The sequence below is a fragment of the Lolium rigidum genome, chromosome 5 (assembly GCF_022539505.1).
Source record: "Lolium rigidum isolate FL_2022 chromosome 5, APGP_CSIRO_Lrig_0.1, whole genome shotgun sequence".
Classification (NCBI taxonomy): Eukaryota; Viridiplantae; Streptophyta; class Magnoliopsida; order Poales; family Poaceae; genus Lolium; species Lolium rigidum.
In genome coordinates, this window is record NC_061512.1 from 103,539,839 (window position 1) to 103,561,845 (window position 22,007).

General features: G+C 44.0%; 1 protein-coding gene across 1 annotated transcript; it reads left to right on the forward strand.

Moving 5' to 3' along the window:
* The first annotated feature begins 16,800 nt into the window (after positions 1-16,800).
* On the forward strand, positions 16,801-21,783 carry LOC124654534 (serine--tRNA ligase-like). The gene is made up of 10 exons (XM_047193531.1): positions 16,801-16,962; positions 17,047-17,117; positions 17,206-17,367; positions 17,745-17,850; positions 19,788-19,981; positions 20,351-20,454; positions 20,532-20,715; positions 20,816-20,995; positions 21,103-21,324; positions 21,405-21,783. The coding sequence occupies exons 1-10, from the start codon at positions 16,830-16,832 to the stop codon at positions 21,417-21,419; spliced, it is 1,371 nt and encodes a 456-aa protein (XP_047049487.1). The 5' UTR covers positions 16,801-16,829; the 3' UTR covers positions 21,420-21,783.
* The last annotated feature ends 224 nt before the right edge of the window (positions 21,784-22,007 follow it).

Below are 22,007 nucleotides of genomic sequence, written 5' to 3' on the forward strand. Positions count from 1 at the left end.
ATTCCTTAATAGGTTTACCCCAAGATGGTGCCTTGATACGTCTCCGACGTATCGATAATTTCTTATGTTCCATGCCACATTATTGATGATATCTACATGTTTTATGCATCTTTTATGTCATATTTATGCATTTTCCGGCACTAACCTATTAACGAGATGCCGAAGAGCCGATTGCTTTGTTTTCTCGCTGTTTTTGGTTTCGTAAATCCTAGTAAGGAAATATTCTCGGAATTGGACGAAATCAACGTCCGGGGGCCTATTTTTCCACGAAGCTTCCGGAAGTCCGAGGAGAGACGAAGTGGGGCCACGAGGTGGCGACACACCGAGGCGGCGCGGCCCAAGCCCCGGCCGCGCCGGCCTGTTGTGTGGGCCCCTCGTGACTCCCCTTTACCTGCCCTTCCGCCTACATATAGTCTTCGTCGCGAAACCCCCAGCACCGAGAGCCACGATACGGAAAACCTTCCCGGAGACGCCGCCGCCGCCAATCCCATCTCGGGGATTCAGGAGATCGCCTCCGGCACCCTGCCGGAGAGGGGAATCATCTCCCGGAGGACTCTTCACCGCCATGGTCGCCTCCGGAGTGATGAGTGAGTAGTTCACCCCTGGACTATGGGTCCATAACAGTAGCTAGATGGTCGTCTTCTCCTCATGTGCTTCATTGTCGGATCTTGTGAGCTGCCTAACATGATCAAGATCATCTATCTGTAATGCTATATGTTGTGTTTGTTGGGATCCGATGGATAGAGAATACTATGTTATGTTGATTATCAATCTATTACCTATGTGTTGTTTATGATCTTGCATGCTCTCCGTTATTAGTAGAGGCTGCGGCCAAGTTTTTGCTCTTAACTCCAAGAGGGAGTACTTATGCTCGATAGTGGGTTCATGCCTCCATTAAATCTGGGACAGTGGACGTAAAGTTCTAAGGTTGTGGATGTGCTTGTTGCCACTAGCGATAAAACATTGATGCTATGTCCAAGGATGTAGTTATTGATTACATTACGCACCATACTTGATGCAATTATCTCGTTGTTTGCAACTTAATACCTGGAAGGGGTTCGGATGATAACTCTGAAGGTGGACTTTTTAGGCATAGATGCATGCTGGATAGCGGTCTATGTACTTTGTCGTAATGCCCAATTAAATCTCACAATACTCATCATATCATGTATGTGCATGGTCATGCCCTCTCTATTTGTCAATTGCCCAACTGTAATTTGTTCACCCAACATGCTATTTATCTTATGGGAGAGACACCTCTAGTGAACTGTAGACCCCGGTTCATTCTTTTACATTGAATACAATCTACTGCAATACTTGTTCTACTGTTTTCTGCAAACAATCATCATCCACACTATACATCTAATCCTTTGTTACAGCAAGCCGGTGACAACCTCACTGTTTCGTTGGGGCAAAGTACTTTGGTTGTGTTGTGCAGGTTCCACGTTGGCGCGGAATCCCTGGTGTTGCGCCGCACTACATCCCGCCGCCATCAACCTTCGACGTGCTTCTTGACTCCTACTGGTTCGATTAAACCTTGGTTTCTTACTGAGGGAAACTTGCTGCTGTACGCATCACACCTTTCACTTGGGGTTCCCAACGGACGCGTGCTGTACGCGTATCAAGATAAATTTCTGGCGCCGTTGCCGGGGATCTGAAGGAAAGTTACTCCACAAAGATTTCTAACTCCCACGTCAACTCCGCGCCAGCAAGTAAATTTCTGGCGCCGTTGCCGGGGAGATCAAGACACGCTGCAAGGGGAGTCTCCACAATCCAATCTCTTTACTTTGTTTTTGTCTTGCTTTATTTTATTTACTTTCTTGTTTGCTGCATTATATCAAAACACAAAAAATTAGTTGCTAGCTTTACTTTATTTACTGTCTTGCACTCTATATCAAAAACACAAAAAAATTAGTTACTTGCATTTACTTTATCTAGTTTGCTTTATTTACTACTGCTAAAATGAGTAATCTTGAAGTTGAAGTTCGTTCGTTTAAGCAACAAGGGGGAGAATGTTTAAAAGATGCTTGGTATAGAATTAGTGATGCCCATAATAGGTGCACTAAGAAACACTCCATCACTATCCTACTCAGGAATTTTTATGTTGGTATCTCTAGCTGGAATAGGTATGTTCTTGATTGTCTCGCGGGAGGTAACTTCCTAGGCGTTCCTGCTTTAAAAGCTAGTTGCATTATTGAGAGTTTATTTGGAATACCACCTGTTAATGAAGTTAAAATTGAAGCCTCTCTCGAAGATGTCATGAAAAAGTTGGAAACCATAGAGCAAAACCTTCCAATTATTGATACTACTTTGAAAGAATTACTTGATAGCACTGATAAACTTGATAAATCTCTAGGTGGAATTAATGAGAGAATCGCCATCTTAGAATCTTGTGCTGTTCATGATAATCAAACCCAAAGGATTAGTGAACTTGAAGAGGCTATGGGAACATTGGGTTCAACCTTTTCATCTATAAAGTTTAGAGAGAAAGCTTATGTGGGAAAGGAGCAAAGGTTCATGTATATCTCTAAGGGGCCTAAACCAAAAAGCTATTATAGGCCTAAAATTGATAAAGCTCTTAAAACCACTATAGATAAGGGAGCATCTAAGATACCCAATGGGATAAATTGTGAAAATAATGTCGATGCATCATCTCTTGATAATACTTGATACACACTTTCTGCGCCTAGCTGAAAGGCGTTAAAGAAAAGCGCTTATGGGAAACAACCCATGTTTTTACTACAGTATTTTTATTTTATATTTGAGTCTTGGAAGTTGTTTACTACTGTAGAAACCTCTCCTTATCTTAGTTTTGTGCATTGTTGTGCCAAGTAAAGTCGTTGATAGTAAGGTTCATACTAGATTTGGATTACTGCGCAGAAACAGATTTCTTTTCTGTTACAAATTTCGACCTGCCTCTCTGTAGGTAGCTCATAAAATTATGCCAATTTACGCGCGTGATCCTCAGATATGTACGCAACTTTCATTTAATTTGAGCATTTTCATTTGAGCAAGTCTGGTGCCTCAATAAAATCCATCTTTACGGACTGTTCTGTTTTGACAGATTCTGCCTTTTATTTCGCATTGCCTCTTTTACTATGATGGATGAATTTCTTTGTTCCATTAATGTCCAGTAGCTTTGTGCAATGTCCAGAATTGTTAAGAATGATTGTGTCACCTCTGAACATGTGAATTTTTATTATGCACTAACCCTCTAATGAGTTGTTTCGAGTTTGGTGTGGAGGAAGTTTTCAAGGATCAAGAGAGGGAGATGATACAATATGATCAAGGAGAGTGAAAGCTCTAAGCTTGGGGATGCCCCGGTGGTTCACCCCTGCATATTTTAAGAAGACTCAAGCGTCTAAGCTTGGGGATGCCCAAGGCATCCCCTTCTTCATCGACAACATTATCAGGTTCCTTCCCTGAAACTATATTTTTATTCCATCACATCTTATGTGCTTTGCTTGGAGCGTCTGTTTGTTTTTGTTTTTGTTTTTGTTTTTGTTTGAATAAAATGGATCCTAGCATTCATTGTGTGGGAGAGAGACACGCTCCGCTGTTGCATATGGACAAATATGTCCTTAGGCTTTACTCATAGTATTCATGGCGAAGGTTGAATCTTCTTCGTTAAATTGTTATATGGTTGGAATCGGGAAATGCTACATGTAGTAATTCTAAAATGTCTTGAATAGTTTGATACTTGGCAATTGTTGTGCTCATGTTTAAGCTCTTGCATCATATACTTTGCACCCATTAATGAAGAAACACCTAGAGCTTGCTAAATTTGGTTTGCATATTTGGTCTCTCTAAAGTCTAGATAATTTCTAGTATTGAGTTTGAACAACAAGGAAGACGGTGTAGAGTCTTATAATGTTTACAATGTGTCTTTTATGTGAGTTTTGCTTGCACCGGTTCATCCTTGTGTTTGTTTCAAATAACCTTGCTAGCCTAAACCTTGTATCGAGAGGGAATACTTCTCATGCATCCAAAATCCTTGAGCCAACCACTATGCCATTTGTGTCCACCATACCTACCTACTACATGGTATTTCTCCGCCATTCCAAAGTAAATTGCTTGAGTGCTACCTTTAAAATTTCCATTCTTTACCTTTGCAATATATAGCTCATGGGACAAATAGCCTAAAAACTATTGTGGTATTGAATATGTACTTATGCACTTTATCTCTTATTAAGTTGCTTCTTGTGCGATAACCATGTTCCACGGGGACGCCATCAACTACTCTTTGTTGAATATCATGTGAGTTGCTATGCATGTTCGTCTTGTCTGAAGTAAGGGAGAATTACCACTCATTTAATGGTTAGAGCATGCATAATGTTAGAGAAGAACATTGGGCCGCTAACTAAAGCCATGAATCATGGTGGAAGTTTCAGTTTTGGACATATATCCTCAATCTCATATGAGAACATTAATTGTTGCTACATGCTTATGCATTAAAGAGGAGTCCATTATCTGTTGTCTATGTTGTCCCGGTATGGATGTCTAAGTTGAGAATAATCAAAAGCGAGAAATCCAAATGCGAGCTTTCTTCTTAGACCTTTGTACAGAGCGGCATAGAGGTACCCCTTTGTGACACTTGGTTAAAACATGTGTATTGCGATAATCCCGTAATCCGAGCTAATTAGGACAAGGTGCGGGCACTATTAGTATACTATGCACGAGGCTTGCAACTTGTAAGATATAATTTACATGATACATATGCTTTATTACTACCGTTGACAAAATTGTTTCTTGTTTTCAAAACCAAAGCTCTAGCACAAATATAGCAATCAATGCTTCCCTCGCGAAGGGCCTTTCTTTTACTTTTATGTTGAGTCGGTTCACCTATCTCTCTCCACCTCAAGAAGCAAACACTTGTGTGAACTGTGCATTGATTCCTACATACTTGCATATTGCACTTGTTATATTACTTTACATTGACAATATCCATGAGATATACATGTTATAAGTTGAAAGCAACCGCTGAAACTTAATCTTCCTTTGTGTTGCTTCAATACCTTTACTTTGATTTATTGCTTTATGAGTTAACTCTTATGCAAGACTTATTGATGCTTGTCTTGAAAGTAATATTCATGAAAAGTCTTTGCTTTATGATTCATTTGTTTACTCATGTCACTACCATTGTTTTGATCGCTGCTTTCATTACATATGCTTACAATAGTATGATCAAGGTTATGATGGCATGTCACTCCAGAAATTATCTTTGTTATCGTTTACCTGCTCGGGACGAGCAGGAACTAAGCTTAGGGATGCTGATACGTCTCCGACGTATCGATAATTTCTTATGTTCCATGCCACATTATTGATGATATCTACATGTTTTATGCATACTTTATGTCATATTTATGCATTTTCCGGCACTAACCTATTAACGAGATGCCGAAGAGCCGCTTCGTTGTTTTCGCTGTTTTTGGTTTCGTAAATCCTAGTAAGGAAATATTCTCGGAATTGGACGAAATCAACGCCCGGGGCCTATTTTTCCACGAAGCTTCCGGAAGTCCGAGGGAGAGACGAAGTGGGGCCACGAGGTGGCGACACACCAGGGCGGCGCGGCCCAAGCCCTGGCCGCGCCGGCCTGTTGTGTGGGCCCCTCGTGACGCCCCTTTACATGCCCTTCCGCCTACATATAGTCTTTGTCGCGAAACTCCCAGTACCGAGAGCCACGATACGGAAAACCTTCCAGAGACGCCGCCGCCGCCAATCCCATCTCGGGGGATTCAGGAGATCGCCTCCGGCACCCTGCCGGAGAGGGGAATCATCTCCCGGAGGACTCTTCACCGCCATGGTCGCCTCCGGAGTGATGAGTGAGTAGTTCACCCCTGGACTATGGGTCCATAGCAGTAGCTAGATGGTCGTCTTCTCCTCATGTGCTTCATTGTCGGATCTTGTGAGCTGCCTAACATGATCAAGATCATCTATCTCGTAATGCTATATGTTGTGTTTGTTGGGATCCGATGGATAGAGAATACTATGTTATGTTGATTATCAATCTATTACCTATGTGTTGTTTATGATCTTGCATGCTCTCTCGTTATTAGTAGAGGCTCGGCCAAGTTTTTGCTCTTAACTCCAAGAGGGAGTACTTATGCTCGATAGTGGGTTCATGCCTCCATTAAATCTGGGACAGGTGAAAGAAAGTTCTAAGGTTGTGGATGTGCTCGTTGCCACTAGGGATAAAACATTGATGCTATGTCCAAGGATGTAGTTATTGATTACATTACGCACCATACTTAATGCAATTGTCTCATTGTTTGCAACTTAATATCGGAAGGGGTTCGGATGATAACTCGAAGGTGGACTTTTTAGGCATAGATGCATGCTGGATAGCGGTCTATGTACTTTGTCGTAATGCCCAATTAAATCTCACAATACTCATCATATCATGTATGTGCATGGTCATGCCCTCTCTATTTGTCAATTGCCCAACCGTAATTTGTTCACCCAACATGCTATTTATCTTATGGGAGAGACACCTCTAGTGAGCTGTGGACCCCGGTCCATTCTTTTACATTGAATACAATCTATCGCAATACTTGTTCTACTGTTTTCTCGCAAACAATCATCATCCACACTATACATCTAATCCTTTGTTACAGACAAGTCGGTGAGATTGACAACCTCACTGCATTTCGTTGGGGCAAAGTACTTTGGTTGTGTTGTGCAGGTTCCACGTTGGCGCCGGAATCCTCGGTGTTGCGCCGCACTACATCCCGCCGCCATCAACCTTCGACGTGCTTCTTGACTCCTACTGGTTCGATTAAACCTTGGTTTCTTACTGAGGGAAACTTGCTGCCGTACGCATCACACCTTCCACTTGGGGTTCCCAACGGACGCGTGCTGTACGCGTATCAAGCTAAATTTTTGGCGCCGTTGCCAGGGATCTGAAGGAAAGTTACTCCACAAAGATTTCTAACTCCCACATCAACTCCGCGCCAGCATGCCTCTCGAACCAGGAACACCGGTACATCTATCTCCATGCTATCCACCAGCATTGTTTCCTCCGGTATGGACGTAGCAGTCCCCGAGTTTACCGGAACAGTCCTCGGGTTTCCTTCATCGATATCCATTGGTACAACATGTGACTCCGGTACAAAAATGGACTCCGATTCCGGGCTCGGTTTGATTGATGGTACTCTTAAGTGTGCCAAGGCTATTCCGGGAGGAATTTCTTGCCTAGATGAGCCCAGCTTGGACAGAGCATCTGTGGCTTCATTTTCCGCTCGTGGCACATGGTGAAACTCACAGCCTTCAAAGAAGCCGGCAATCTTTTGCACGTGAAACCGGTATGAAGCCATGTTGGCATCTTTTGCGTCCCAATCTCCGGAACATTGCTGCACCACAAGATCTGAATCTCCGTAGCAAATGATCCGGTGTGTACCGATTTCTTTTGCGACCTTAAGTCCATGAATCAAGGCCTCGTACTCAGCGACATTGTTTGATGCCCAGAAATGTACTTGCAAAACATACCGGAGATGATCTCCCTTAGGTGAGGTAAGCACCACACCGGCACCTAGACCCTCTTTAAGTTTGGAACCGTCAAAGTGCATCTTCCAGTATTCTATTCTTTGGTCTGGTGGCTTGTATTTCATTTCCGCCCAATCAACCAGGAAATCAGCCAATGCTTGCAATTTTATGGCATCTCTTCTCTCATACACCGGTACGTATGGTGATATCTGGATCGCCCACTTTGCAATCCTACCGCTTGCATCTTTGTTGCACATGATATCGGATATGGGTGCCTCATTCACCACTTTCATGGGGTGTTCCTCAAAATAATGCTTAAGCTTTGTGGCGGCCATGAACACGCCATAAGTCTTTTTCTGGAAATGCGGGTAGTTTTGTTTTGAGAGGGAGAGCACCTCGCTCAGGTAGTATACCGGCCTCGGCACGGTTTTTCCTTCCTCATCTCTTTCTACTACCACTACAACACTTACAACCCGGTTGGTTGCTGCTATGTACAACAACATGGGTTCCCTTTCCAAAGGTGAAGCCAGTATTGGTGCAGTGGCTAGCATTGTTTTTAGCTCTTTAAACGCCGCGTCTGCCTGAGGGGTCTAGACGAACGTATCGGATTTTTTCATGAGAGCATAGAGTGGCAGAGCCTTCTCTCCCAACCTGCTTATGAACCGGCTTAGCGATGCCAAGCTTCCGGTAAACTTTTGCACGTCTTTGAGATCTCGCGGTATAGTCATTCTTTCGATTGCCCGGATTTTTACAGGATTAACCTCAATGCCCCAACTTGATACAAGAAAGCCAAGCAGTTTGCCTGCGGGAACACCGAAGGTACATTTTGCCAGATTGAGTTTCATCCGGAATCTTCTTAAGTTATCAAATGTTTGCCGGAGATCATCAATTAAGGTTTCTTTTGCCTTAGTTTTTACCACGCCATCGTCCACATAGACTTGCACATTTTTTCCGATTTGATCAAACAAACATTTTTGCATATAGCGCTGGTACGTTGCACCAGCGTTGCGCAAACCGAAAGGCATAGTGACATAGCAATAAGCCCCGTGCGGGGTAATGAACGCAGTTTTTATTTGATCTTCCTTTTTCAAGGGGATTTGGTGGAAACCGGAATAGGCATCCAGGAAAGACAACAACTCACACCCGAGCGGTGGAATCAATCACTTGATCGATCCGGGGTTAAGGGAAAGGATCTTTTGGGCAAGCTTTGTTCAGGTTGGTGTAGTCGATGCACATGTGCCACACCTTTGGAGCTTTTGCTTCGAGGTTCTCATCTTTCTTCTTTTCGACTAGCACCGGATTGGCCAGCCACTCAGTATGCAGCACTTCCACGATGAAACCGGCAACCAACAGCTTTGTCACTTCTTCTCCAATGATTTTCTCCTATCCTCAGCAAACCGGCGTAAAGGTTGTCGCACCGGCTTCGCATCCTTCCGGACATTCAAAGAGTGCTCAGCCAGCTCCCTCGGAACACCCACCAAGTCATCAGTAGACCAGGCAAAGATATTCCGATTCTCACGGAGGAAGGTGACGAGCGCACTTTCCTATGCATCACTGAGGCCGGCACCGATACGAACGGTACGCTCAGGGTAAGCCGGATCCAGCACGATGTCCTTTGTTTCTTTTGTCGGCTTCAACGTCGGTGTGCCCAAGTTTGCACTCATTGCCGCTAAGCTCAACTGTGAGGACTGAGCCAGCGCAACCGTAGTTTGCATCCTCCTCTTTTCCTCTGCAATTACCAGCGATTCTGCTAGGTTTGATCCGGCGGAAGCAGTTTCCAGCGAAATCTTGTAGTTTCCCACCACAGTTAAGGGTCCACGAGGTGCCGGCATCTTCATCTTGAGATAAGCCGTGTGAGTCGAGGCCATGAAAGCTGCCAATGCCGGTCTCCCCAGCAACGCATGGTAAGGACTATCTAAGTCCACCACCTCGAACTCAATGTTTTCAACCCGGCAATTGTCACGTCCTCCAAACGACACATCCACCCGGACTTTTCCCACTGGTGCGCAGGACAATCCCGGAACGATTCCGTGGAACGTTGTATGAGTTGGCTGAAGCATGTTTTCTGTTATGCCCAGCGTATGCATGGTGTGCCGGTACATTATGTTTATGCTGCTCCCATTGTCTATCAGCACCTTGCTGAATCTGTCTCGAGTCGTTGGCCCCTGCATGATTGGGTCCAGGACAAGAGCATAACCACCCGGATTAGGCATTACTTTGGGGTGATCCTTGACAACCAGGAGATCTCTTGATCTGACCACAGCATGTATTTTTGTATTGCCGGCATCACCGCGTTCACCTCCATGGAACGGCGATGTAGGCTTTGCTTGTCTGTTGGCTCAGTAACGAACACAACACAGCACACATCCGGATCCTTATGAATGTTCCGGCCCAAAGGTGCCGGTGGAGGTGGTTGGCCATTGCCTTCTCCCACCTGATGGACTTGCTGGTATTGCTGCCTGTTTGGCTGAGGCTGTACCGGTTGAGCATTTGCTCCGGTAAGCGGCGGTGGTGGTGGTAGTTGATGCTGATGTAGCATATCTTGAGATGGTGGTAGCATAGTGGAGCACCCTTGTGCTTGCGCATCTTTTACTGCTCCCTTGAGCATCAAGTACTTGGTCCAAGAACAATCCTTCGTCAGATGATTTGACGGGTGAGCCGGATTTGGCGTGTGCCACCGGCAAGGTTGATCCATCGCGGCTTCCATCGTGTATTTCACGAGTTCTCGCCAATTCTTTTTCGGCCCCGGGGTTTCTTTTCGACCCATTGTTTCTTAGGACCCGCCCATGGCTGCGATCCGGTTCTTTGCCTCTGACTGCCGCTGGCCTCAGAGTTTTCTTGCACAGCAGCAACTTGCTGCGGACCGTACATTCGATCCGGGAAATCTTCCCTTCTCTTGTTGTGCCGGTTATCCCGGTTTTGCTCTTGGCGCTACTGAGGCGGGTTTGATTGTTCCAGCTCAGCTTGTACCGCCGGTTGCAATGGGTCTCCCAATGCATAGTTATCTGCCACACGTATCATCTCCGCCAGAGTTACCGGCATGTTTCGCTGCAGCTTTTGCCACAACGGCGAACCTCTGCAGCATCCATTGCAAAACCAAGCAATGGCTTGTGCCTCTATCACCCCTTCGCATGAGTTTCTCGTGGAGTTCCACCGGGCCAGGTAGTCCCGGTCTGTTTCTTGTGGGCGCTGCACGCACAAAGCGAGCTGCTGGGGCCTGTTGGGCCTCCGGTATGTGCTGCTGAAGTTACTCAAAAAAGCTTCCTCAAAGTCCAACCAACCGTTTATGCTTCCTACCGGCAAGTTGTTCAGCCAGAGTCGTGCCGGTCCCACCAGGAATGATGGTACAATTCTCACGGCCCAACGCCGGTTTCCTCCTCCTGCTACGGTTCCTCCGCCACCAGCGACGTATACCGCGGTCACGTAATCCGCGAGTCAATCCTCCGGCTTAGTGGTGCCATCATATGTTTTTGTGTCACGGGGCAACTGGAAGTTGCGAACTGGTGGTTCTTCTTTCATGATCCTTGGGCCAAAACATTTTGGACCCGGAGGACCTTCTGCCTCGATCATTTCTGACAAATATACTCTATCCAGACGGTGCCTCGCATCCCGTTCTGGCAGGTATCTTTCTCCCAGGCGTTCTCCCAATGGGTTCCGGTGTGCCGTGAGTCTTGTCGAATCAGCTTCATCGTAGTGATCTGGTGCCGCGGCCCTTGCCTGCCGGTACCTCGGGGGAGGCATTTCCTCCTCCTCATACGCTGCCCTTGCAGCTCGATAATTTTGCCCGTTTCATATCTACAGGCATGATTGTTTCCGGCATAGCCTCCTTTGGCGTAGCCTCGATCTGCCCCTTGGCTTTTTCTACCAGCATCGTGTTACCCGACTTGTTGTTTTCCGGCAAAAACCGGATCATACACAGTCATCTGCTGCGCATTCATCTCTTTTTCTCTTCTTCTGTCCGGATGGGGGGACGATGCCTGCCCATGGGACTTGCTTCCGGCATTCTTTGTTGAACGCGCGGATTTCGAGGCCACAGCCTTGTTCAGCTTACCAAGCTGCTCAGCATTTTGCTGCTCAATTGTTTCTAGCAAATCTCTAACGCGCTCTTGCTGTTTTGCCAAAGCTTCTCCGTAAAGCGATTCACACAGCTCTACTGCAGCCTTAGCAGCTTTTATGGTTTTATCCGGGCTACTGTACTTAGGTTTCTCTATGATGCTTACAGATGCAGAGGTACTTTTGCCGGCAAGAACTTCCTTACGCAAATCCTGATCTAGACTGCGAGCCTCAAGCCGGTTTTCCGGTATCCTAGCAGCATGTGCGCTAACTGAAGCAAAGCCATGGGCAGCGATGTACTCACGTAGGGTTAGGTTCAGCTCGCGCTGCGCCCAGACGATGTCGGCGCCGTTCGCGAGCAGCTTCTGGCGTTGCGCCTCCAGCTCCGCCTGAGCCGCTGCCGGGTCGATGTTCTGCGCGATGAGCGTCGCCAGCACGTTCATCGCCGCTTGGAGCGGTGTCTCCGGTGGTGCGGACGATGCTTCCGCAGCGCTTGCGTCGCGCTCCAGCGGTGGCTTGGCCGGACGGGTCGATGCCGCACGACCAGCACCTTCATCCACGGCCTCCTTGCCTACACTGACCGCGCCAGTCATCATCACCTCCACGCTACCGACAGCGCGGCCAGCACAGAGCCACCTTGGCGGATCCGGCGCCACCAGCACCGGCGAGAGGCGCTGGCGCACAGGGACAATGCCGAAGTAGACGCGGTGGCTGCCAAACTCGATGACGCGGCCGTTCTTGGGGAAGATGCCGCCGTTGGCGAAGCAGCCCGCATTGTCGTTGCTGAAGTCCATGGAGTAGAGGCGCTGGACGAGCGCAGACACCGTCCGCTCGCCGGCGACCTCAAGGATGCCCGCCCGAAAGTGAACTCCAGCAAGCGCCACTTCATGCCCCATGGTGGGCGCCAACTGTCGTCGTGGTGAACAGAAAGATGCCATAGGATGGCTTAAGTTGGGGCCGAATGAGCGCTAGAGAATTCGGGGGAGGGTTTTTGATTAGATAGGATGAACTTCCGGATGGTTTCCTCAAGAACTCAGCCAAAGGCAAATGTAGAAGAAGAAACACACAAGGAAGAACTCTGCTCTAGATCTTTCTCTTCATTGATCTCAACATGATACAGGTTTATGCATACAAGGTTTCTCTTTTCATTGATCGTCCCACGTTCGGGTGTGCCCCCTCTCCTTATATAGGGGAGAGGGTGGCTTACAGAGGAAGAAACCCTAATGGCATCTTTGACTAGACAAACTACTTTACAAAGTTACTTTAATCATAAGTGACGCCGGGGTCTTCTTTAATCAGGGAGGCTGACGTCCTCCGGCTTCTTTCAGCGTCATCCTCTTCTTTGGCGCCAGGGCTTCGTTTAAAGCTACTTTGCTTAGCTCATCTTTGTCCTCTAGCTCTGAAGAGAATCTTTGACCAGTCTTGCCGACGTGCTACAGGGCACTTCTTACCGGTAGCCCGGTGTCTTCTTTATCTGGTTCCGGTATACCCCTCTTGGGGATACCGGCTTAGCTTTACTTAGCCAAACTCTTAACTTTGTGCTCCGGTATAAACATTAAACCGGTATCTTGATGGCTCAAACCATCCGGTTTAGCATGCCTTTGGCATACCGGGGGTCATCCCCCAACAGGCGGTGATGGTAAAACAAACATGCTGCCAAATGAAGAAAAACAATCAGGGATTGAGATGGGATTCTCTTTCGGGTGGAAAATGGCATCTGAAAGTTAAGACTCTGACATACTTCTCAAATTGTCTGAGGCTATGCGATATTACACTATGGCAACCTATGACTTCATCCCTCCCCGTGGTGATAATGTGATATATATAATAATTCTAGAAAAAAGGTACAATTAGTTTATGGAAATAAGATAGTGATATGTTTAATTGTAGAAGAAATTACCTAGATGAACCGAAGATGAAGGAGATGATCTTACCGTGGCTATCATGTGGTGTATCCGAATCTAGTTTGTATAGATAAATGCATCAATCAACCTTCAAAAACAGTAGCATCTTTTATCTCTAAATACGAGACCCCCACTACTTGATTTTCCAGCCACCTCGTGCGTCCACGTCACCCTTATTTGCCCATGCGCTGCGCTCTCGATCGACTCTCGTCGCTCCAGCGTGGTTTCTTTGTGCGTGGGCTGGACGAGACACCTATTTATGCAGGAAATCATTCAGCCCACAAGCAGCCCAATTAGCCCAAAACGTTTGAGCCGACCCATATTTGACTAGAGCAGCCACGCAGACGCAGCCGTCAGCCATCGACGCTTCCTCTGCTTTCTATGCGCGACGGCGCACTCGATTCATCTTCCCACAATCTCCACTTCTACTGCACATGAAATGCGGCCATTATTCCATAGCCTCCACCATCCGCCTCTTCACATCCAAGCCTTTCCACTGATCCTTTGCCTTCTCGCCGCATTATATATTCCCAACCGGCAGATGCAATGGTGGACAGCGTCCTCCTATAATCCTGATTGCTTCTTCCTTTCCATGTTTGCAACAACCCCACCAACATGTATATTTTCTTTAGTTTCTCACCCTCTGTTCGATTTTTGCTGATTGTTTTACAGTTTTAGTACTCAGATCAACATCTTCATCAGTATACCCTCACATGCAGACATGCAGTGTTCTACCAGGTGCCTTCCCGATTAATCGTAACAGCCTTTTAGTCTTTACTTCATGAGTTAATGTTTAATTGTTTACTGTGTATCCAATTTGGGTTGACATACTCCTACTTTTTTCTCTATACTTGGATGACGATGTGTGATTTTGAGTTTTCCAGGTAATCCAAACAGAGATGGCAAGGTGCGTTTGAACTGATAATTCATATAACCATATAGGTGTCCTACTATTGACCTCTGTGGACTATATGCATTTGCTTTTTGTTCGTATTTTACATGGTCGATTCTTCGTATACGATTGTTTATTCATGTGACTTTTGTAAATTCCATTCTTAATCAATGCTCAAGATCGATGGAGGTATTCTTATCCATTTAATCCTCCATTAAATTTTCATAGCTAGATGTCTTCAGGTTAGAAGGGATCAAGATGCATTATTTGTTGTTTATATTTTTTCTTTGTAAACAATGCTTGAGTTTCAGTATATAATTTTGTTTTTTTCTACTTGAAAGAAAATTATTGTGGCTTTTGTTTGCACATATTCGATCACTGAAAACAAATGCGACAGTTTCTTAAGATGAGTCTTAGTTTTCATATATGCAAGTGTACTTTCATGTATCTTATACTAATTTTCGAATCTTGAGGTACTTATCAAACTCGGAGAAAAATAGCACTTATTGTTTCAAACTTGAGTTTCCGTCAAGGTAAAGTGCAAACGTCCGAAAAATCTATGCATCAATGGTTCACTCCTTGCTTTTTCCGTTCTTCCACAATTAAGAGATAGTACAACGAATGTGTATGTAGTCCAAGTGTTTCGCTAAAAATAGCTGGTACTCTGATACCTTCTTTTTAGCATAGACTGCAGCTCCAAAACAGGCAACAAAATAAATCCTCTGAACATTTGTAGTAACTGAGTTTGCTCATTTTCATCTGTAGAAAATCATTGCATGTCAATGCTAAACGGGCCACTCTTCGTCACAGAAGGAATTTCAGTCAGTGTAGAAGATGCAGCATCAACAGAAGTTGGAACAGGAGTTGGGTCTGGTCTGTACCATCAATTGTATATCAAAATAATGAGGAAAGTCTGAAAGTATCTTGCAACTATACAAATTCGGACAAGTCCGGTAGCATCTTATTACTGTATAAACTATGATGAGTCATGTTTTGGCAATATACCAGTCACCGAGACGTAGCAGTACAAACTTTATTTTCATGAGTATGTGTATCCATCCAGCATCTTCACTTCACGTCCCTCTATTTCTCTCTCTTACTATATATATTCATGCCTTTCTACTTTGTAATTCTTTTTTAATTGTAGCTTAACAATTGTCACATTCATTCAAATTTGCATGTTGTTATATTTCCATGCATATCGGTTTATGGACCATTCCAATGCTGTGGTGTGTCACCATTCCCGCAGCAACGCGCGGGGTATCATCTAGTTTAACTAATTTTGCTGAGCACCACGAAGGGGTGAGCCCCATGAAAAGGCACGGAAAGAGGATGCTGGGGAGGGGGCTCACATTGGATCCTAGGCATCACCCTGTGGTTGGATTTGACGGCTGCTCATGCTTGTGTCGTTGAACTGAACCAAATAAAATGAACACATAAGTTTAAGAAAGAAACATGAATGTAGTAATCATCTAAGAGGTCAATAAACAACTATAAATTCAACACCATCTAGCCCAACTATGATTTTAGTGAGAAACAAATTAAGATGAAGAAGACACAAAAATATGTATATGGCTGCATAATTTATGAAAAAAATGCTGCAATAAGGCTAGGGAGGGGCCACACAACTCTCAATACGATGTTACATGGTTATTCAACAATAAGAGGGAGGCACTAATAACATCTTAATTTCTGAACATAAACTAGTTTAATCAAAAGTGAAGAAACGGCACATGCTATGAACTAAGCAAGCCAAATGTACATTTAATTTCTTTAAGCTAATTCACGCGACATTCTCTGTTCCATATTACTTGTTACTGATTTAGTACAAAGTTATCCTAGATCAGCGGCAACTATATAAAAAAACTTAATTTACAGTTCAATCACAAAAAATTTGTGGATATTTATGTAATGTAATAATTTATGCCGCTCTACATGCTTGACTTTGAATGTTTCAACACTTCTTGAGAGCCAAGGATACAAAAAAATAAGAATACCGAACTACTCCATACAAACTTATGTATAAACAGGAAAAAAAAACCAAGGAATCGATACCTACATACTCTCTCTATTTTTATGTACTACGCGTTTTGGGTTTAGTTGAATTCAAACTTGACTAAGAATATAAAAAAAATATACCAGCAACCATAATAACAAAGATATATAATATAAATTATAGTTTATGATGATTCTAATTCTATATATTTTACATCGCAAGCATTGATATTTTTCCGAAATGTCTGGTCAAATTTTACAGAGTTTGATTTTGAGTAAAGCTAAATGCCAAACTACTGTGAAGAGAGTATGTTAGGTCACGTTTTTTTTGCCCCCAAGACCAAAGAGTATAGGCATCCAAAACCCCACCGGCCCGCACGCCCGCACACGACTGGGCCTTCTCGCCGTCCGCGCAGCAACGGCCGGCCTCCCTCGCCGTCCGCCGCAGCAACGACCGGCCTCCCTCGTCGCCGTCCAACCCCTATCCGCCGTCGCGTGCGAAGATGCTCGACATCAACCTCTTCCGCAAGGAGAAGGGCGGCGACCCTGAGCTTGTCCGCAACTCGCAGCGCGGCCGCTTCGAGTCCGTCGAGCTCGTCGACGAGGTCATCGTCCTCGACGAGGCGTGGCGACAGAGTAAGAACTCCTCTCGCGACCTCCCCAAAACCCTCCGGATCCGCCTCCGTGGCCCCTGACTCCCAGGATTGGTTATCGCCGCAGGGCAGTTCGAGCTCGACAAGATCCGCCAGGAGCTCAACAAGACCAGCAAAGAGATCGGCAAGCTCAAGGCCGTAAGTTCGCGTAGATTTGCTTTGTTTTAGTCCTGCAACTTCCGGAAGCTCTGGATTTGTATGTGACGGTGGGCATTTCGCTTTGCAGAAAAAGCAGGATGCGACGGAGCTGATACAGAGCACAGAAGAGATTAAGGGCAGGTTGGCCGCCAAAGAAACGGAGGTACAGGAGGCCAAGACCACCCTCGATGCCAAGCTCGTCACCATTGGCAACATCGTCCACGAATCTGTTCCCGTCAGCAAAGACGAGGTATGCTGAAAGTGCAAACATTGCAGTTCGTGGTTCTACAGATAAACCAACGGAATATTGGTTTGATTGGTCTCACTCTCCTGTTTCTGCTGCCACCGTTTCTACTGCAGTTTAGGATTCTATAGTAATAATACAAGAAACACCACTACTTTATGTCTTAGTTACTCATCAGGGGTTTAGTTCGTATTTAAGTCAATTTGAACTAAAACCCCGACACTTACTATAGATCGGAAGGAGTAGGTTGAATTTGCCTGTATGCTTATTTGGATGGTTAACTCACTAAGCCCAGTGATACAAATGTAACCTGTGCCGGTGAGCTTTGCTTCACAGAACAAATATGAAGGAACCTCAAGTGATCTAATACTTCCTTCTCACAGGCAAACAATGCTATTGTGCGGACATGGGGAGAGAGGAGACTAGAGGAGAACTTGAAGAATCACGTGGATCTTTGCATAATGCTTGACATTGTAGCTCTGGAGAAGGGTATATGCTCAAAACCAATCCTCCGTTGGTTGAATAAGCTTTTTCATAATGCTTGGTTCAAGTTTGATTTAAAGTTGAAATGCATTTTCCTATGCCTGCTGACTATTGTCATAATAAATTGCTTCTTTTGGTGTGCTGGTTGTCATTCTAGAATGGCCTTCTGTGATTTTGTTCTGCCTCTCTGTAACACAAGAACCTTTGTTCAGAACTTAGAGAGAATAGCAACCTACAAATATAGGTTGTCTTTAATGGACTTTTAATAATCAGCGCGTTTCTAATTTTTTATGGGCGTATGCGCACAATGCTGGGGCATGCTTTGCTTCAGTAGCTGTTTTGGCAATTTGTCTTATGTTTGACACTTGGACTATACAGAGTAGTATTCTATGTATTTGGTTAAAATTTCTGGTTTCAACAGAGCCTTTGTATCAGCAACTAAAATTTCTGATTTCAGCTAGCTCTGTTTAGTTTTTTGTATTAGCAAGTTGGCTTGAGTGCCTGGTGTTGCACAATCTGTTATCCATATGCTGGTTTGTTCTCAGCATCTGGTAGGTCAGATCTTGTTTGCTCTATTATCTTATCTTTCCTCCTATAAATATTGTAGTTGGTGGTGATAGCCTGTCTACTAACCATTATTAGCTCGTACAAATTGTTGGAAGTAGGATGCAATTTATCATTCCAACACAAATAACCAATTGCAGAAGAGTTTTGTTGCCCTAAAGTCTTTGACCTTGTGTATATGAGTATGAGACTTGAGACAGTAGTGTTGACAGGCCGTAGGGCAAGCTCCCAGATTGACAGACAGTTGTTAGGCCACTGGGAGCTTTGCCACCCCCCGCATCATGGTTATTTCCATGTTTTTTGCATTGTTTTTTCCACCTCCAGGCGAGCTTTGTTTCCATAGATCTGTAGCAGCACTTGGATATTTAGCTAGTCATAATAGGATTTATGTTATTAGATCCATAGCAGCACTTGGATATTTAGCTAGTCATAAGAAAAAAAACTCACTTGCAGTTCAAGCAAGCTGTTTACATTGACAAATCTACATGTATAGTTGTATACTCCCGCTGTCTCCAATATGTGGCCTATAAATGTAGTACTCCCTCCAGCCATAAATACTTGTCGCATATTTAGGAAAAATGTGGGCTAACATCTGTCTAGATTCATTGAACCTGCGACAAGTATTTAGGGCCAGAGCGAGTAAAGAAGTCAAGGATTTGTTAATGACCAAGTATATAACTATATATACATGAACACGAAAAATTACGATACCAAAATCAATATCAATAGATCCACCGTAAGATATATTTTCATGATGTATTTACTCAATATTTTAGTTATTGATATTCCCTTCTATATATTTGTTCAAACCTGGAAATCATTGATTTTTTTATTAAATTTATACGCCATGTATTTAGGGACGGAGGGTGTAGAAGGCAAGGTTAAGAGCTGGAGGAAAGATACACCTGCTTAAAATCTACATTTCTATACTATTGCCGTGTTTGTTTGTTCCTATATATCCTAACGAGTACTGCCTTTTATTAATCTACAGTCTCTGCTGACCCTGGTTTTTCTTCATTTTCCTTGGTATAATTGATAGAGGACCGTACTGCATTTTCTTCCCTGTTGCAGTCATCTCATAGATCCTTAAGAAAGTTGGTAAATCACCTTGTTACATATATGTGATGGGATTGATAGATTGTCCTTGAATTCCTCTGTATGTTGTATGGAATGCTAGATCATCAAATTTACCACCAGAATAGTGGCAACCTTTTTATGTTTGCATGTATATTTAAACTTAGTAACCTTCTCTTTTCCCCCATGATAGCACAAGCTCCCTAGAGTTGTTTGATATGTGGAACCCATGGTTATTTCCGTATTCTGTTGCTCTACTAATTTTAAGGTACCCTCATACTTCATTGCCCACTCAATGTTTGCAGGTGCTGATGTAGCTGGTGGAAGAGGTTACTTCTTGAAGGGCGACGGTGTCCTCCTGAACCAGGCGTTGATAAATTTTGGGCTAGCATTCCTAAGAGGACGAAACTTCACACCAATGCAAACTCCGTTTTTCATGAGAAAGGAAATTATGGGAAAATGCGCCCAGTTGGCCCAATTTGACGAGGAGCTCTACAAGGTAAGTCCAAAGAGACCCCCTTCTTGCATATTGTGATGTTGAGCAACTGTACTTTCATTTGTTTGCTTATTGGAATATTAGGCCATGTTCCAATGCTTTCTCAGGGCATGGTAACATATTCTCTTGTTGTCAGTTTGCCATTGTGTGTTCACAGCTCTTCAGTAAGCATTACCCAGTTTCGTTAAATTAGCATTCTGGTATACAGACCAGTAATTGTTCTCCGATTAAGGTGTTTATATTATGATTACTGTTATTACACTGGTTCCTGACGATCTGTTTTTATTTGAACTAATGACATTCACCAGTATTATTTGTTGTAACAAATTTACATGTCATAATATGCTCATGACCATTAGTTTCATTTGGCAGGTAACAGGTGACGGTGAGGATAAGTATCTCATAGCTACATCTGAGCAACCGCTATGTGCTTATCATCTAGGTGATCGAATTTATCCTGGTGATTTACCGATTAGGTGAGCAATGCATAACTTTAGGTAGCTTGTTTTTAGAGTATGCACTAGTAAGCTGATAAGAAACTTTGCCCATTTAGATATTCTGGGTTTTCCACCTGCTTCCGGAAAGAAGCTGGTTCACATGGGAGGGACACAGCCGGCATCTTCAGAGTCCACCAGTTTGAAAAGATCGAACAGTTCTGTGTCACAAGTCCAAACGACAATGAATCCTGGGAAATGCATGAGGAGATGATAAAAAATTCAGAAGATTTTTATAAGGAGGTACCTATCCAAAGCTTTGCAAACGTTTAACACCATGTTTATATGCTTGACCATGTGTTCCTTACATGTCTAAACATTTGTATAAATGTCTATCTTACAGATTGGCCTACCATATCAAGTAGTTTCGATTGTCTCTGGTGCTCTTAATGACGCTGCAGCTAAAAAGTATGATTTGGAAGCATGGTTCCCTGCATCAAAAACCTTCAGAGAATTGGTGTCCTGTTCAAATTGTACAGATTATCAAGCAAGGAGACTTGGAATAGGCTATGGCCAGAAAAAGGTTTGTTTCTAATGGATACTGGTAGATTACATCACTCTGGTTTACTTATGCCTAATGTCGATCAAAGTCTGATCAGTTACCACCACTTATGTTTGTACAAATCGCAGAATGACGAGCAATCCAAGCAGTTTGTTCACATGTTGAATTCTACCCTGACTGCAACTGAGAGGACCCTTTGCTGTATTCTGGAGAACTATCAGAAGGAGGATGGTGTTGAAGTGCCAAAGGTATTGCAACCATTGATGGGTGGAATAGATTTCCTTCCTTTCAAGCGGCCTCTTGATAACAAACAGGCTAGTGACGCCAAACCCAATAAGTCTAAACCTAAGGTATGTTTCTCCCTCTGCTTTTCCAGTTTCCCCAGACAACATGTTAAATCAACCATTTGAGCGTTATATTTCGTTCTCAGGGAAATGCAGCTTGAGCTGTAAGAGGGGTGAACCGAAACTTATTTGCATCGGGGAGATAATGATGCGTCCTTTTATTAATTTGTGGGGCGTTGTTTGTAGCATGATCGTGATGTTAAAGTTTTGGGTACCCCATTTTTGGATGTTTTGGTTACAAATATTGCAATCCAGGATATTTGCACACAAGTTAGGGCAAAGTATATTACTCCTTCGATCCGCAAAAGTGTCGGAGCTTTAATTCAAATTTGGACTAAATTGAACTAAAGCCCCTATAAGTATTATGGATCGGGGTGAGTAGTATTGTTTTTCATGACTTGTATTGAACTAATTAATCGTTCTTAGAGAGCTCTACTATCGTAGTGTCAAGTGTTGAGAACTTAATTTGTTTGTTGTCTGTCATGGTTGGTGTTATCAGGCTGATGTGTATTACTCACTTATACTTGAATAGCATTTGGGTACCAAAGAGAGATAAAAATGCTAAAATCACCACACCAGCCATCAAACCCAGATGTTCTGTTTAAGAGAACGTAGTCATTACAAATTGTTCCCTGGAGAAACCCCAGGGGCACACCACGCCACGCTGACATACAACCAAACTCACTAGA